Source organism: Benincasa hispida, chromosome 6 (genome assembly GCF_027475165.1).
Source record: "Benincasa hispida cultivar pf3 chromosome 6, pf3_genome.v1.1, whole genome shotgun sequence".
Classification (NCBI taxonomy): domain Eukaryota; kingdom Viridiplantae; phylum Streptophyta; class Magnoliopsida; order Cucurbitales; family Cucurbitaceae; genus Benincasa; species Benincasa hispida.
In genome coordinates this window covers 2,498,582-2,514,753 of record NC_143483.1, presented here as the reverse complement: position 1 = coordinate 2,514,753, position 16,172 = coordinate 2,498,582, and the positions used below count along the sequence as shown (strand labels likewise).

The 16,172-nt window shown below is 32.8% G+C and overlaps 1 protein-coding gene across 17 annotated transcripts; it reads right to left on the bottom strand.

Annotated features, from left to right (window-relative positions):
- Nucleotides 1-1,819: 1,819 nt before the first annotated feature.
- Nucleotides 1,820-11,729, bottom strand: LOC120079623 (Transducin/WD40 repeat-like superfamily protein). Of its 17 annotated transcripts, none has more exons than XM_039033882.2 (20): nucleotides 11,396-11,689; nucleotides 11,267-11,295; nucleotides 10,988-11,016; nucleotides 9,872-10,092; nucleotides 9,609-9,731; nucleotides 8,928-9,082; nucleotides 6,950-7,067; nucleotides 6,722-6,823; nucleotides 6,071-6,227; nucleotides 5,631-5,739; nucleotides 5,409-5,511; nucleotides 5,096-5,246; nucleotides 4,868-5,000; nucleotides 4,675-4,781; nucleotides 4,529-4,596; nucleotides 4,344-4,404; nucleotides 3,375-3,602; nucleotides 3,185-3,269; nucleotides 2,810-2,988; nucleotides 1,820-2,234 (listed from the first exon to the last, which is right to left on the bottom strand). In XM_039033882.2, the coding sequence occupies exons 4-20, from the start codon at nucleotides 10,079-10,081 to the stop codon at nucleotides 2,149-2,151; spliced, it is 2,175 nt and encodes a 724-aa protein (XP_038889810.1). In that variant the 5' UTR covers nucleotides 10,082-10,092; nucleotides 10,988-11,016; nucleotides 11,267-11,295; nucleotides 11,396-11,689; the 3' UTR covers nucleotides 1,820-2,148. The 17 variants fall into 17 exon arrangements, with proteins under 17 accessions (XP_038889810.1, XP_038889812.1, XP_090170789.1 ...); XM_039033884.2 differs by having other exon boundaries at nucleotides 11,410-11,682; XM_090314663.1 differs by having other exon boundaries at nucleotides 9,609-9,728; nucleotides 11,396-11,681.
- Nucleotides 11,730-16,172: the final 4,443 nt, after the last annotated feature.

The following is a 16,172-nucleotide window of genomic DNA, read 5'->3' as shown; positions in this document are numbered from 1 at the left end:
CAACATTAGTATAGCACTTAACTGATAAACATGATGGAGTTATGAAGATTCCATGGTTTGACATACCTTGTAACGAATGATATGTTTAACGACATTCCAGTAAATAGTGGTAAGACATGTAGAAACTGGTCACTTTGTTGATAGCGAAAGAAAGATTCGGACGAGTAATGATACAACACTGAAGTGCACCAACAAAGAGTAATGGTACAACCCTGAAGAAAAACCAAAGAAGAAAGATTGTGGAAAAAATTGGTGTGTTGCTTGGAGATATTGATTTTTAGTGCTTGTTATTGGATGTTCGAATGTGAAGACTTGAACGGTGAATTATTTGATCCTATTTTTACACATTTCAAAATTGAAGTGTCTATGTTTTAGAATTACAAATTTAAGGATAGAATTGTAACAAATATTATAGATTATTCGTTATTTTTGCGATTTTCCTTTTTCTTTTAAGTGTTTGTAAAGGATGAATATGCAAGATGTACTAGTGGGAGATTCTAATTTTCAATCCAACCGGATTTTACAAAGAAAAAGTAATTTGAGGTTGCAAAAAGTTGCAACAAAATAAGACATTAGAAAGAAAAAGTTGTCTTTTCGACTTTTAAATTCCATTAAACCTATCTTAAGCTAAAGGAATAAAGAGATTCAAACCCCATTGAATTTTTTTACTCTCACAAACTACTCATGATTATCTTCTAGTGCTTTTTTTTATCAAGTTAGCATGGCCTAAGATTTTAGCACTTTCTTATTTTCAAACTTTCAATGTGTAGTAAAGTAAAGCACTATAGTTCACCGTTCACATAAATTTCAAAATGTCTCCAATTGTATTACTTCTCAATTTTAAAAAATTTCAATAATAATCTTAACCTTTCTACTTTATTTTTCTTTTCCTCTCTTCTTCCCCTTTTACTCCATTTATTGCATTCCCTAATCTCTAAGACCAACTCCTTCAATTAAGGTGTATATATACCAGTTAGAAAAAGAAAATAATAGAACTACCAAAGAATCTTAAGATTTAAATGTTTTAACAAGATTTTACATTAGTAGTTGACATTAGTAGTTGGGTGTGTGTTAATACGTCGTTTGAGTTTAATACACGAAAAGAGACACATGTTGAGAATTTAGGTCATAATTTTGGGGACATGCAATAGAAAGAAAAAAAAAAGATAACATTTTGCATTTTTGCAATTCAATTTAGTTTATTTGGTGTGATCAGTAAATTACCTTTGTCATTTTCTTTTTTTCTTTTTTTATTTGACGATTCATTGTTTTGTGAGTTTTGAGGGGAGAACTTTGATTTTGAGACTTTGTAAGATTTTATGCTTTATGTTAAAGGTTTGAGTTTTGCTTGGTTACAAATTGGTGTAAAAGTTGAACAAATAGAGAAATAAATGACTATCTATACCAAAAAAAAAAAAAAAAAAAGATGACTAAACTTGATTTGTGTCCATTACCTTTTAGTATGTTTTTACTTAATGTTGATACTTATTTTAGGCTAGATCTCATATGTTAAACCTTCATTTTTTTTTTTTTTTAATTAAAGTAATTGAGTGTGAAAAAATATTGGACTTGAGAAAGAAAACTTGATCAAAGTAATTGGTATTGATCTGTTTAAGGGTTAAAATGGTTGAACTCAACTATCCATTAAATAAATGGATACCCTAGAATGTCATTTTGATTCAATTTCACTTTCATTGATTGATTTTTTTCCCTTTAGTTTAGTTTTAGTTCCCACATTTTCACATTTGAGTCCCTAGATAAAACTAGCTAGATTTACACGGTAGAAGAATTAATACCTAATCTTCAAAAGGTGATACTCTGTCTCAAACCGTTTTACCATACTATAACTCCATTAGTAGCCTCATCAACAAAATTTTAGATAATTCCGTGGTACAATTTGCTTTCCATGAGAGGGCACAAATAATTTGGAAAAATCATAAATCTCGTTTCTTTAAACTATGGACGCCAAAGAATGGACTAGCTTCTATTCATGTATAATCCTTGCATTGTGAAAAGACTAGATTGAAGAACAGACAAAATTGTGACTCTTTGACCTTAATCCGATCCGAGCAAAACAACATTCCCATATGCCAAGCTGCCTCACAACACGTGCCGAACACGTCCCAAGGTTGATTTCGTAAAATCTTATCAATGGCAGTACAATTTGATCACTGAATCTGCACCAGCAGTAAATAACCATGGCTGCATCGGGTGAAATTTGCAGTCCATTACTCCTGCATTTGAAAAACAAGCAATGTGATAGTGAAATATCAATTTTTACCTATAGAAACACTGCTACAGATATGAGACATTGACACATCCCAACATGGACAACGAGACGTGACATTTTTTTAAATCTAGGATACTACACAGCAAAGACACAATTATTAAAATATACACTTTTAAAAATATATATATATATCAGTTTTATACTAGAAGAAAATTCAAAGAAAATGAGTTGATGCATTTATATACATAAAAAATGAGTTTTATCATTAACATTCAAAGTTTATTATTATTATCATATATGTGTCTTTTTAGTCTACTCAACAAGTGTTCTATGCATGTTTAACATTTGTTACACTAACAAGTGGCCAACACATATTCAACAAGTGTCAAAGTGTCCAAGTGTCTAACACGTATCGAATACGTACACACAGGCCAAACTAAAGTGTCAGTGCTTTTTAGGTTTCTATCATAATATTGCATATTCTTGTTCAAAACACTACTTTCTTTCTACTTGATTTATATTTTGACGACCAAGCATAAAAGTTGCAACCTCGCATCCAAGAACAACTTATCAACTCACCTCTTCCATTAACGTTTTTGTGTCCTCTTAGTATTTCCAACGGTGTAATAAGGGGATTCTGTGTAAGATCCGAGTAAACCATCCCATGGAAAACATATGCGGTGCCATCATCAGAGCAAGATGCAAACAATGGACGTGATCGATGGAAGGCAACATTTGTGATATCTTTTGGATGGCAGCTGCACAAATATTCCAAAACAAACGTTAAGAGAATTGACTTTAAAAGGTAGCAAGAAAAAAGGGGGTGGTTCCTCCTACCCAAAAATCCCTCCATGTGAACATTATTTCACATTCAAATATTTAAACATCATGCCGTTTCCCAAGTTATTTATTCTATCCAGAAAAGAAGAGAGGGCAGGGCTGCGGGAAGATTACCTGAGAATTTTGTAAGGCTGTGATGAAAGGTCCATATCAAACCAACATAATTTTCCTTCTCTGCTCCCCACGATAACATTATCACCTACATAAAAAATTCACTGTAAAAACTTTTCCAAGAACCAAAGTTTTTATATGGAAGCAGCACAAAGTAATGTAATCAAGTCACCAACGAGGCTTAAAGGTGTACCAGCTGGATGCACAGCAATAGAAGAAACTTCACGGAGTCCAGTTTTCAGTTTTTTCATGAGCTTTTGCTTCAATAGATTATAAACACGGACCTCCGTCTTCGTTGATACAAAGAGGATAGATTGAGTGGGATGAAAAACTGATGAAACAGGAAGCCCACGCAACTTGAATGGAATTTTTTGTGTTAGCTTTGTAGAGAGCTGATGAATAAGAATTGCTCTTGATTCACGTAAGACAAGTCAAGAAAAACTGGAGCTATCTTAAAACAAACAAATATATAATTGCTACGACTTCGCCCAACATACAAGAAAATATCAGACAAAAAAGGTCCTACTCGACAAGGACTCAACATATCTTCAATTGGAAACAACAGTGCCATTAGGAAAAATGAAACTACAATCAATCCGGTAGAAAGCAAGGAAGAAAAGGAGAAAACATCCCCAATAACATCTGTGCAAAGCATGTACACAACCAGAATTAAAAAAATATATTTAAAAATGTAGAAAACATCCCAATAACATCTGCACAACCAGATAGAACAAGTGTAAAGACCATAAAGCAACAAGAGAATCAAGATAGTTAGAACTCCCAAACGCCCAAACTGACCTCCTTCACGTGAGTTGCCACAAGACCTAACTTTGCACAGCATTATTTATGCTAACACAAGGCCTCATAAGTAACCAGTGGAAATTAATCTTCTTACAAACTTAGAATCGTGAACTTGAAAAAAACATATAGGTCAAATAAAAGGCACGAACCAAAATGGCATCAAGTTGACTAATGTCAGCTAACAGATGTTATTCATCAAAACTACAGGTCAGACAACAAAATATGATTTACAAATGGAAAGAATAAATTTAAGAACAAGAATGCTTTTTACCATAGATTAGATGGATGGACACTGTAACTCAAAAGTAAATTCAAGTGAAATAAAGATAGTAAAACTTCAAAACAAACTTGAATAGGATATCAGCTGGCATAACTGTTGAAAGGTAATCTCCTTTACGATGCCATTCAACTGCAGATACAGTCTGCAACCCACATTGAAAGACAAGAAACTCCAGTTACATTACTCATTTAGAAAGAGCCACTTGATTCTGGATAGAGTGAAAAATGTAAGTATCATAACATTAGAGAATGTGAATAGAAAAGCACCTTAAAATGCCTCAATCTAATCCCCCCGATCTTGTCATCTTGAAGCCAGGTCGCAACTGGTGTCTTATCTATGCACAGAATCATCACAAATTAGGACAACAATCAAATTAACCAAGGAACTAACATAAATCACTACTTCACACTACCAGAATTTTCTGTCACGGGAAGTTTGTCGACATGGAGAACTTCCTTAATTTTTGCTTGAACCTCCCCATCCCCAAAACCAGTGTTTAAAAGCAATACATCAACACCCCTGCAGAATGTGTATTATAAAATTAACAAAAAATAGGATGTGATACCATAGTTTAAACATCCTGAAAATGATATCATTAGTCTTACACAGCAGCAGCCAATACTGGAAGCTCAGGCTTAGGATTCCAAGCTACATACTTTACAGCTTCCCCAAGCTCCCATACTTTGAGACATCTACCTGTTTCAACTTCCCATATCCGAACAGTTCCGTCCAATGAACCTTGAATCACAATAGCAAAAAATAGGATCCAAATTAAAACAATTATTCTAGTCTCGTGAACAAAATTATTGAATCTCTACATTTGTTATTCTTACCTGAAGCAATCCATTGGCCATTGGCTTCAGTTGAAATGGACATTACAGCATCCTTATGACCTCTATATTCAAGATAGCATGTAGTTGGATAAGGTTTAAGATCTTTCCGGTTTGGCAGCTTAGGTTTCAAAGATTCAGGATCAATATTAATCTGAGACATGTAATAAGAAAAAAAAAAAAGATCAATGTACTTGAATAGTTATGAGTACTAGAATAACATGAATATAGCCCAAATCTGGAGTGAGACCATAAAAACTATAGTAGGGTATAATTTTTTCAAAAGAAGTAAATGATCTTGATCTATTTTGCTTACACGTTTCTTCCTCACACGAGGGCACAAGTATAGATCCAAACAACGTTCAAATGCATCCTTAAGAGCGTTGTCATAGGCAGGTACGCTTCTCATGGATGTAAACCTGACCATAAAAAATATAAATATAAACCGATGAACACACAACAAAAAAGGAGATAGCTAGATGATAAAAATAGAATGAATAATACTGTTAGCTATTGGCTATATACAAAGCTTTATCACCTCCTAGGAATAAACTTTGGTCGATCTTCTTCATACATTAACTGATATGAGTTTATTTCTTCTTGAGTAGGGATATATTCCAATGAAGGATTATATGATTCATCATGACCTGTCAAAAAAGTAAGGTACTTAGCAAATAAATTATAGGAATGTTATTAGAGCATTACAAGAGTATATTAGTAATTAGTTAGGGAGTTCACTATGGTATTAGGTTATAAAGAGAGAAGGTCGGAAAAGAGAAAGTTAGACATCAATTCAATTGACTTAGGGCGAATCTAAGTGATCTCAAGAAAGGGGGAGTCCATGTTCCTCAAATTACCTAGTTTATCTTGTAAGTTCATCTTTTGTATTGCAATATAATTCTAGTTCAATTTGGATTCTATCAAATGCCACATAAAATTGGTAAACACCTAAAACTCTAGAAGACAGCAAAATACTACCTGGCAACTTCGGTTTTGGTGCAGGAATGTAAGACAAATGTGTCGTCTTCTCTGTGGAGCTAGAATCATCTCCCCACAAATTGTAGAAACGTTGCTCTTCTTTGGGCTTCTCAAATTTAATATGTCCATTTCGAATTGCCCGAACTAATCGAACAACCTATAGAATTTGCCAAAACCAAAACCAGAAAATGTAGAGCACAAAACATGGAACTAGATCACAGGTAAGCAAATGCTTTTATGAGAAATCAAGCTTCAATCAAGAAATATGGAAGAACATACAAGGGAAGATATATGTATTGAAATAGGGAAAGAAGACAACACAAGGAGTTTACGTGGAAAACCCTAATTCAGGGAAGAAAAACCACGGTAGAAAAGAACTTATTATTGTTATCTCTTGTTTACAATAGACCCAACCCTAGATATAAATAGAATAATGTGAAACCCTAATTTAGCAAATATAGTAAAAAGACAAAAATGCCCTTAGGGCTAATTTAACATATTTCAACAATATGATTCTACATTGGTACAATCAAATATATGATTATGGTCAATGGGAAAATATTTCTTATTCAGTAGAAAATTTTGCTAATGCCTAAAGTGGTAGAACACATGAAGCAATTTCTATCTGTGGACAAAATTTGAAACCTTTACCTTCTTGGCTTCCCATTTTGACCGGATAAAACGCCTTTTTGGTTCAGGTGCATTTGACAGTGGGTGCTTGGCATCGTCCCACTTAAACCAATCAACATAAGACTGCAGTTGGAAAAAGACAAAAAAAATATATAATAAATTAGGAAAAGCCTATCATGGCAAGAAATATTATATTAAAAGAAAAGCTAAAAAATAGATTAAAAAGGAGAAAAAATAACAACAACAAACCTCATATGGATCAAAATCTGCATGCGGAGCCTTTCCTTTGAGCAGTTTCCGCAGTTGCCTGACTTCTTCCTTCGATAACTCTATTACCTCATCATTATATTCATCATATACCTTGCGCCTAAAGGATGATAAGTTAATAGACTAAAAAAATCACCAAGAATACCCCAAATGGGATTAATAAAACAACTGAATGCCAACACAATTGGGAGTGTCAGAGTGAATTGTACATTTTGTAATACAGCTTGTCATGATTGATATAAAAAATTCAAAATCAAAATACAAATAGAATTTATGGCTTTCGATCCATCTGTAAATCAACTGTATCAGAGACTAACACAGACTTTTTAGAAGCCTGCTGTGTGTGTGCTCAATTGCCACCACCCACCAAGAAGTCAGTTTCTTTCTTACCGTCAACTCAGAAATTTAATTACTCTGATTTTTAATCCTAACTTAGAGGTTCGGTTTCTAAGAGGTACCCCTTGCTCCCCCTTGACTTCGCGCCAGAAGAAGGAGTTCTGATTTTTCCTGTTCACCTTCTTTTAGTGCGAGCAGCGAGGATACAGTTTCCTTTGAGGATAATATGACCAGGATTCACCAGCACAACTCGATAACTTGGGAGGAGATTTGAATGTTCTGTTTCACGAGGAAGAGAATTTGAATTCAAGAGTGGAGGGTAATTCATGTTGTTCTCCATTGCATCATCCTGAAATTCCACCACATTTAAAGTCCATACTTAACGTTTGTGGATTAATTTTGGATGGACCGTACTCTTTTAAAATCTGTTTGATTGAAGACATAGATTTTTGGAATGAAGCTGACCAAGAAGTTGCAGTGCAAGTTGATACTTTGGGGCTGTCCTCATTGCTTTGTTTGTATTCGAAGATGTCTAGCATTTTTGTCGAGTCTGCATCATGTCTCTATCCATTGTCCCCCTCTAAGGGTCCTATTCATTTGAAGCACATAGTTCAAGCCCACGATTATTATTGGATTGAGAGTAAGCTCTCAGGGTTGAAGTTCTCAAAAGCTTTGTTAAGTCCTTCTCAGAAATCTAGGCCACAGTTGATTTGATCTAATGCAGTTGAAGTCTCATTAGGTGGATTTTGATTTCAGGGTGCCTCTTCCGTTAAGCCTATGGATTGAAGAGCCTCACAGCAAGATCTCTACTTGAACTGGAAAGCAGTATTCTATTCAGATTATTTTTGGCTTGTATTCTTGGTCGTTTTTGTTTGTATGTGTTGTTATTTTTGTTTTGGTGACTGTTTTTATTGGCCATATTCGGAGTTGGTTTCTTAGTTGACTCGTATATTTACTTCTCCTTTGTATCTTTCTATTGTACTCTGAGCAATTGTCTCAATTCATTATATCAATGAAGAGGCCTGTTTCCGTTTTAAAAAAAAAATAATAGAATTTATGGCTTTCTCAATCACTTTCTCAACCACATTAATTCTCATCTAAGTAGCACAATCTTCTTTGCGAGCCAATAATGCTTCTGCTACCGAACCAAGTGGGACAAAGAGGCATAAATACCACATCATCATAATAAAAGACAGGGAGAGACCTCATATCCTATACTTCACTAAGAGAGGAAGTGTATATACTAGTTTGAAGAAGTGGCCACTTACCTAGCATATCAATATCCTTCAAGTTTCCCTAAGCCAAATATTGTCATCGAAACAATTTGTGCTAAGACTAGTCAAGATGTGTTTAATTGGCTAGTGCACCTATGGTCATGCCATTATATACACATTAAAGGAGAAAAAATATTTTGAGATGTCACATGCTTAAGCAAAAGGAACATTTAGATATTGAGTACCTTGGCTGCTCAAGACAACTCTAAAATTACAAAAGCACAAAATGATAGTTATAGTGGACGAACTTTTTCTCATGAATGATAAATATCAAGGTAATGTGGGAGGAAGAAAAGAATTGATTAATGTGGGAGGAAGAAAAGAATTGATCTCAACAACCAAAAACTCACCAACTTTTTGAGTCATCAGCACTTGCTAAAAATGATTGTAATCTGTCTTCTCTTTCTTTCTTCAATATTTTCTTTCCAGATATGTCATATCCAATATGTTTTTCATCTCTATACCATTCCAAGGGAACATCTCCAATTGTGTTCCTAGGAGCTACCTGCTAACAATTAAAATTTAAGAAGGAAACTTCATGCTGCTTAAGGATTAAAATATCCTTGTCAATGTCAATAACTCAGATTTACGAATGTATAGACGGATATTCCAAAAAAAAATCATGGATATAAAGAAACCATATAAGAATGATGCGATTTTTTCGTGAAATTTTATAACAAGCTTATTTAAGTTATAAAACGCTATTTTAAGTACATATATTAATCATTAAACATCAAACATGTGCATTAGCAAAACAAAAGATAGAATTGAAATATGAAAAATAAATATGAAATTCTATAATTTATTGATGAAAAACTTTGAAAACAAGTACACGGTTGATGATTCAATAATAATATGCTGTCCTTGGGGGTATGGGGGGTAAAGAAGAGTTTGTCCTCTCGTATGGTTGTCAAAGTCGTATTTTTTTATACATCGGCAGTATTTACCAATATTTTGATCACGCTATATTGTAAAAATAAATAAGAGGTTATTATTTTATCATTTGATGTGCCTATTGAATTTACACGCACCTCATCCTCAGATGAATCACTTTCTTCATCTACTGGATCAGGTATGGGGTTGTCATTCTCGTTTTCTTGGTCATGATCGTTCTCAAAATTACCATGGTTGTCACCCGCATTGACATGATCCTGCTACAGTAACTCTAAATAGTATTAAATGCAATTTGCAGCAAAAAAATCCAAAAATACAAACAACATGACTTCCCACAAAAATCCAACCCATACAAAAATTGAAACCATAAGTTTCCACTAAAAAGATAAAGGCAACAGACCTCATTACAACCGAAGGGTGGAGCAGAATCTGAATGTTGTTGTAATGGAGCCTCATCTAGGGTTGGAGCTTCTTGTTCTAAATGTAGTTCAACATTGTTCTGCTTTTCCGATTGCGTCTGGCTTTCATCGACGTGGCTTTTCTTTGTACCATGCTTTTTCTGTAGTTTGTGTGTCTTCTGTAAGCTCTTGCTGTCAATCTTCAACTTCATTATTTCTTTCCCTGTGCAGGAATGACTAGTGAGAAAGAAGGTGAAGAACAAAAGGAACCAATATAGGGTTTTACATGATTTTATTAGTAATCAACTCAGAGGAGACATGTTTGATATGGAAGATTGGTCCGTATGTGAGACCACCTATTTCAGCCCATTTAAACAAATGTAGCCCAAGGGTTAGAGGGATTTTTTGGGTTGGGTACGTCAGATTTGTAATATTGTTCAAAAACAATAGTTTGAAAAATTAGACAACTTAGATTTTCAATACTTTTTCTCAAGAAACTATAGTTTAAAATCAACTTTATATCACGATAATTTCTTTCTATCATATTTTTCTAGATTTGATTATTTTTCCTACGTGAATGAAAGGGTGATGAAGGCAGCAATGGCAATACTTGATGTACTAAAACTATGTTTTCTCATAGACATAAAGTACAACTGCCATTATGCACTCATAGAGATAGGTGAACACCAAAGTGCAAAGGCATGCTATACAAAATACAGTCACAACAAGCATCCAAGCGCGTCCAACTATATAAATAAGAACATCCATATGCATCCAGGCATGCTCAATCATGACAACACAACTATTTCAGAATTTCATATGAGAAATATATATAAAATGGATATAACAACCAACATATTAACATATATATCAAACAGACCCATAAAGTAGAATTCGACTTAACTATTGCACTCCTAAAACAAGCCCAATGGTAGCCAATTAAAAAAAGTAACAGGAACAAGGCATAAATCAACTTGAAATCCCAAAACCGGAACTGAAAGAATGTGGATGCGATAATCCTTACTCAAAACCTTAACTCTTAAACTGAACACTCCGAATCAGGTCCTAACTACAAAAAGAGAGTTTCAAGCAGTCATGAATTAATTTACAAAACTTACTTTTTTCTTTTTTAATATTCGCGAGTCCCCTGCATCATTTGGTGTCAAAAAAACTCCTCAGAAATTAATTCCCAGTAGGTGGCCCTTGACCTCTTAGCCATTTAAATTGTTAATTTACGAACTTACTAAGAGTTCAAAAGGGTCCAAACAATACTTTAACACCTAAATCTTACCAAAAGAGTTTTGAGTCTTCGCTGGAACGAGTCCAGGAGTCCGAAACTACTCGTATTATACAATTAAGAGTTCTCAGTACGGAAAACCTGAACAAAGCTTTCTTACCTAACACTCACCAAGACGGACTTGGAACTCTGCAGAAAAGTGTTCAAATTTATTTGAAGCTCTTCCAATTGTTAGGGACAATTTTAAAGAACCTTATTTGAGTTCGAATGGAGTTTAGAGCACTCCTACCCGCTGAATCTTACCCAAAAAGACTTGAGTATTCTTATCCGGCGGCGGCAGTGTGGCTGCGGTGCGGTGGCCGAAGGACGTAATCTTAAGGAGAGAGAAAGCTGCGAAAGATGGATTTGGAGAGAGAAAACTGGCGAGACTAACCGGTGGTCGACGGCGGCGTGAGGCGGAGACGACGTGCGGCGTAGCAAGGCTAGGAGGGAGACGGCGGGCGGCAGTGGTAGTTTTGTGAGTTTTGCGTGCCTGAAGAAGAAGGTTGGAAACTTCTTGTCTCCTGTTTTTATCAAAACCTAAATTTTATATTATTGTAAATAATATATATACTTAACCCTATGTCAAACTTCAACTTCAAAGAGGAATAAAAAAACCACCTTTCCAAGTTCATCTAAAAAAATTAGGAATCAAATATTTGAGAACTTATTTGAGGGGACTTTGAAGATTGAAAATTACAAATATTATATTTATGGTACAGCCATGAATTTGGATAATCTGATTTTTTTTTTCTATTATTTAGTGGTTATTTTATAAACTAGGTAATCTTTAGTATATTTTACATAATTTTAATGATGATTTTGATTGAAAAATTACAGTGCATTTGGCATATATTTTTAAGGGTCTAATTTAAAAAAATAAGCCATTTTAAAAAAGAAAAAAATATTTAAAAACCATTTAAAATAGCTTTTGAATGTATTTTAAACCGTTTCGATTAAAAGAGTTAAATAAAAATGGTTTTTTTAAAAAATACTTTTTTCTCAAATCCATCTAAACGAGCTATTAATCTAATCATTTTTAAAATGAAATTTAAATTAGTTTGTCTTTCATCATTCTAAATTAATTCATTCGATTCATTCATTTCTATGACAATAATATATGAATGATAATGATTTGTTTATTTTTATATAAAAAATGGTTTTAAGTAACAAAGTTTTGAAATTATGTTTTTAAACAACTTCAATTTGTCTTTAAAATTTCAATTTATCACTTTTTAAGTAACAAATTTATCTTTCGATAATAAAGTAGTAAAGTTTGGAATTTAGATATTATAACAATGATAGTTTTGCTTTAAATCCCTTGTCTCTTTTTTATTGTGGTCGTGAAATGAATTCTACATTTGATATTTGCATTTCATAGTATTCTTAATCCATCAATCTTATTTTTTTTATTATTTTTGTGGCAAAATGAAAAGGGGAGAATGAAACGTGAAATTGAAGGGAAAAGATGGAGAAACAAAGTAAATCCATCAATCATGATGTTTGGATATTGATCATCAACTATGGTTAGTCATTAATAATCATGATGGTCGATTGTTAGCGGTCAAAACAATCTATCGTTGGCAATCGAGATGATCGCTGCCAATGGTGTGATCAACAATCGCCAACAATTTAGACAATTGGTCTATCTCCGATTGTCAAGACAATCGGTCACCAAGGGTCATGACGTTTGGTCGTTGACCGTCACTACGGTTGGTCATCAACAGTCACAATGATTGGTCATTAACTGTCACAACGGTCGGTTGTCAATGATTAAGACGGTCGACCACTAACGGTGATAGTCAAAACGATCGATCATCGACGATTGATCAAGAAGTCAATTGAGTTTGTCGTCGACGATCATCAATGACTATTCATAAGAGGTAAGGGATGAAGGGAAATTTTTCTCGGACCTTGACATTCATTAAAAAAAAACATATTCCAAATCTATAAATTTGTTTTTAATCCTAGGAATCTTATTCCAAATGTTCAAACATGGGTTTGACTTCAAATGTCAAATCCCCTCTAATTCCAAAATAATGGGCCAAACACCACCAAAGTTTAAAACACATGGGATAAAATAATTTTTGTAGTCCATGAAGTTTGGAGTTTATACTTATTTGGCTACTTTGCATCTTATCTAGTGTTTTGCAAAGTACATGTAAAAACAAATATAATTCAGAATTGGAGTATTTTTCACATATTTACATTATTCCCATGTTTAAATTGTTTTTGCACAAAACACTCATAAAAGAGACCTACATCCACGTGTCTCCACATGAACAACTTAAATCAAATCATTTGCATTAATTATAAATTAGTCTATCAATTGTGTTACCAGCACTCAGCTTTATTCATATACTATAGAGTCTTTAAATTATTACTCGAACATGATTCACTTGTATGTTAACAAATTGTTCAAGTCTATAATAATAACTTTGGATTTTTCATAATAGTAGATAATTTAGTGCAAGATAAAAACAACATATTGTCATATAGTTTGGTACAAGGGTAGTTGCAAAATGGGCAAAACAAGTTACTAATACTAGGCCCATAGCTCAGACCTTTTAGTTTTGCAAAAATAACAAAAAGAAAAAAGAAAAAAAAGAAGCCCAACCCACGATTAAAAACAGGAAATGTAAATATATATATATATATTGATATACCCGATACACTTAATATACTTGATATATTTGGTATACTTGATACCTTTTGATATATTTGAATTAAAATGACACCCTTAGATTAAAAAAAAAAAAAAAAAAAAAAAAAAAAAAAAAAAACTTGAGCTTTTTCTTCTTCAAAAGCAGCCAACCCCTTCCTCTCTTCCAACATCTCTCTTCAAACAACTCGGCCATCACTCCACCTAAAATCGAGCATCGACCACCAAAAATCACCATGTGATGTCCCTGTCGTCCTCTGACCCAAAAAACCCATGACAATGCCTAAAATCGAGCTCATACGACAAAGCCTTCGAAGCCTCAGATGGTTTTGCTGCCAGGCCGATTTAATCGAAGGTGGCGATCGAGCTCCGGCTATCGGAAATCACCATGTCCCCGACATCCTCTAACCCAAAAAAAAAACCCACAACGACACCTGAAATTGAGCTCCTACGACAATGCCCTCGAAGTCTTTTGCTGTCAGGCCAATTTAATCAAAGATGACGGTTGTGAAACTCTATTTTACCACATTTGTAAACTCACAAATCTAAAAGACATGCCTACAAATCCTTAAACTCATTTTGCTACCCAATACAATCTTCCTTGGTATAAAATACATTCAACTATTTTTTACAAACAAAAGTAGGATTAGCTATCTTTTAAGTTACGCTATATAGATTTCATTTCCCTTCACATATTTGGGCATGTGACGTATTCAAACGCATATTTACCCAACCTTTCTTCTAGAAAATAGTTTTCATTCTCAAAAGAAGAAGAAAAATGGTTTCCAATCCTCTAAATTCCTTGTTATCTCCCCTTTTATAGCAAGCCTGATTCACATTCAGTCCTCCATGCGATATGGTTGTTAGGACATTTGGGACCTATTTGATAGAGAATTTACAAATAACGACCTTAATGAAAATAAAGTTGTATTTGATGTTTTCAGATATATGTTTGATATCGGATTAGTTAGATTCTAATTTAAACAATTATTTAAAATGGGTATGATACTATATATTTATAATTCATAAAAAAAGTTATCCACCAACATTTAGTTGATAATAAATTATTATTAATTAATTTATGAATATGATTTACGTAAAAAAAATTATATAATTTATGTAAAAAAAATTATATAATTACTATTTTGTAATATTATATAACTTTTAATACAAAAATCATATATATTGTATTTTAAAAAAAATGAATGAAGTTTATAACACGACATATTGTATTTCTAATTATTGTATTAGTATTTAACATAATTCTACAATTTTAAATAAAGTGATTTTGAGAAAATCTTAACCATCTTTATTGGTTGATAAATCAAATTATTAAATATTTGATGAGAATCACTTCTTAAATTCTAACTAACGTGTGAAAGCTAATAGTAGTAGTTTTTTCACAATTCTAGTAATTTCTTAACTATTTAAATAAATATATTAAATAATATTCTTCCACATCAATATATTAATATATTTTTTATTGATTCATTTTTTTAATAACAATTATTTGTCTTAAGATTTTATCAAATAATTTAGATTAAACAAAATTAGTTAAATTCAAATTATGCACAATTTTAAAAATATATATATTATAATAAATTATAAATTATCGATGTGAAAATAATTAAAACAATAAGTCTACTTTGGTTCGTATAATTAAATTGCACCAATTTAGTATTAATTTATTAATACCGTCACCAATTTTCTAATTTAAAATGAAAATTTACCAAACACTATTTTATTTTCTTTCACAACTGATTATGCAGAAAACAAAACTAACAACGATTATTTTAAACTATAGTGACCCCAAACTAAGCCTTGACCTATTTAGATCATAAAATCTAAAAATAATTTTCAAAAACAAAATATAAGTTGTCTACTAAATATATATTTATTGAACTTAGTGGATGTAAAAACATAAAACAAAATCAAATTTCTCTGATAAAGAGTCCTTACCCTTCTATGGGGGATTATAACTGCCAATAGCCTATGTATAGGCTCCCATTTGTAAATTGCATTGAGAAAAAGGAATTTTCGTACAATTCTCCAAATTAAATCTATTTTCCATTCTCATAGACGAGAGCAACAATTCCAAATGTGATAAAGAAAATGCTGGTATAATTTGTTCACTGAAGTGTTAAATGTGGCACTGGTCCTTTTGTGGATTTAGAAGACTTCATCTACTAAATGCTTTCACGATGGGTCAAGGTACTTATACTTTGTGCATAAAATATGAAACAAAAATGACATTAAGTGAAAATAACTAATGATGGTCTAAATTGATTCAAAGATTTAGAGATTAATAGGGTGGAGACTTAAACTATTAGATATAAATCATCAAAATACCCAAAAACAAGCATCA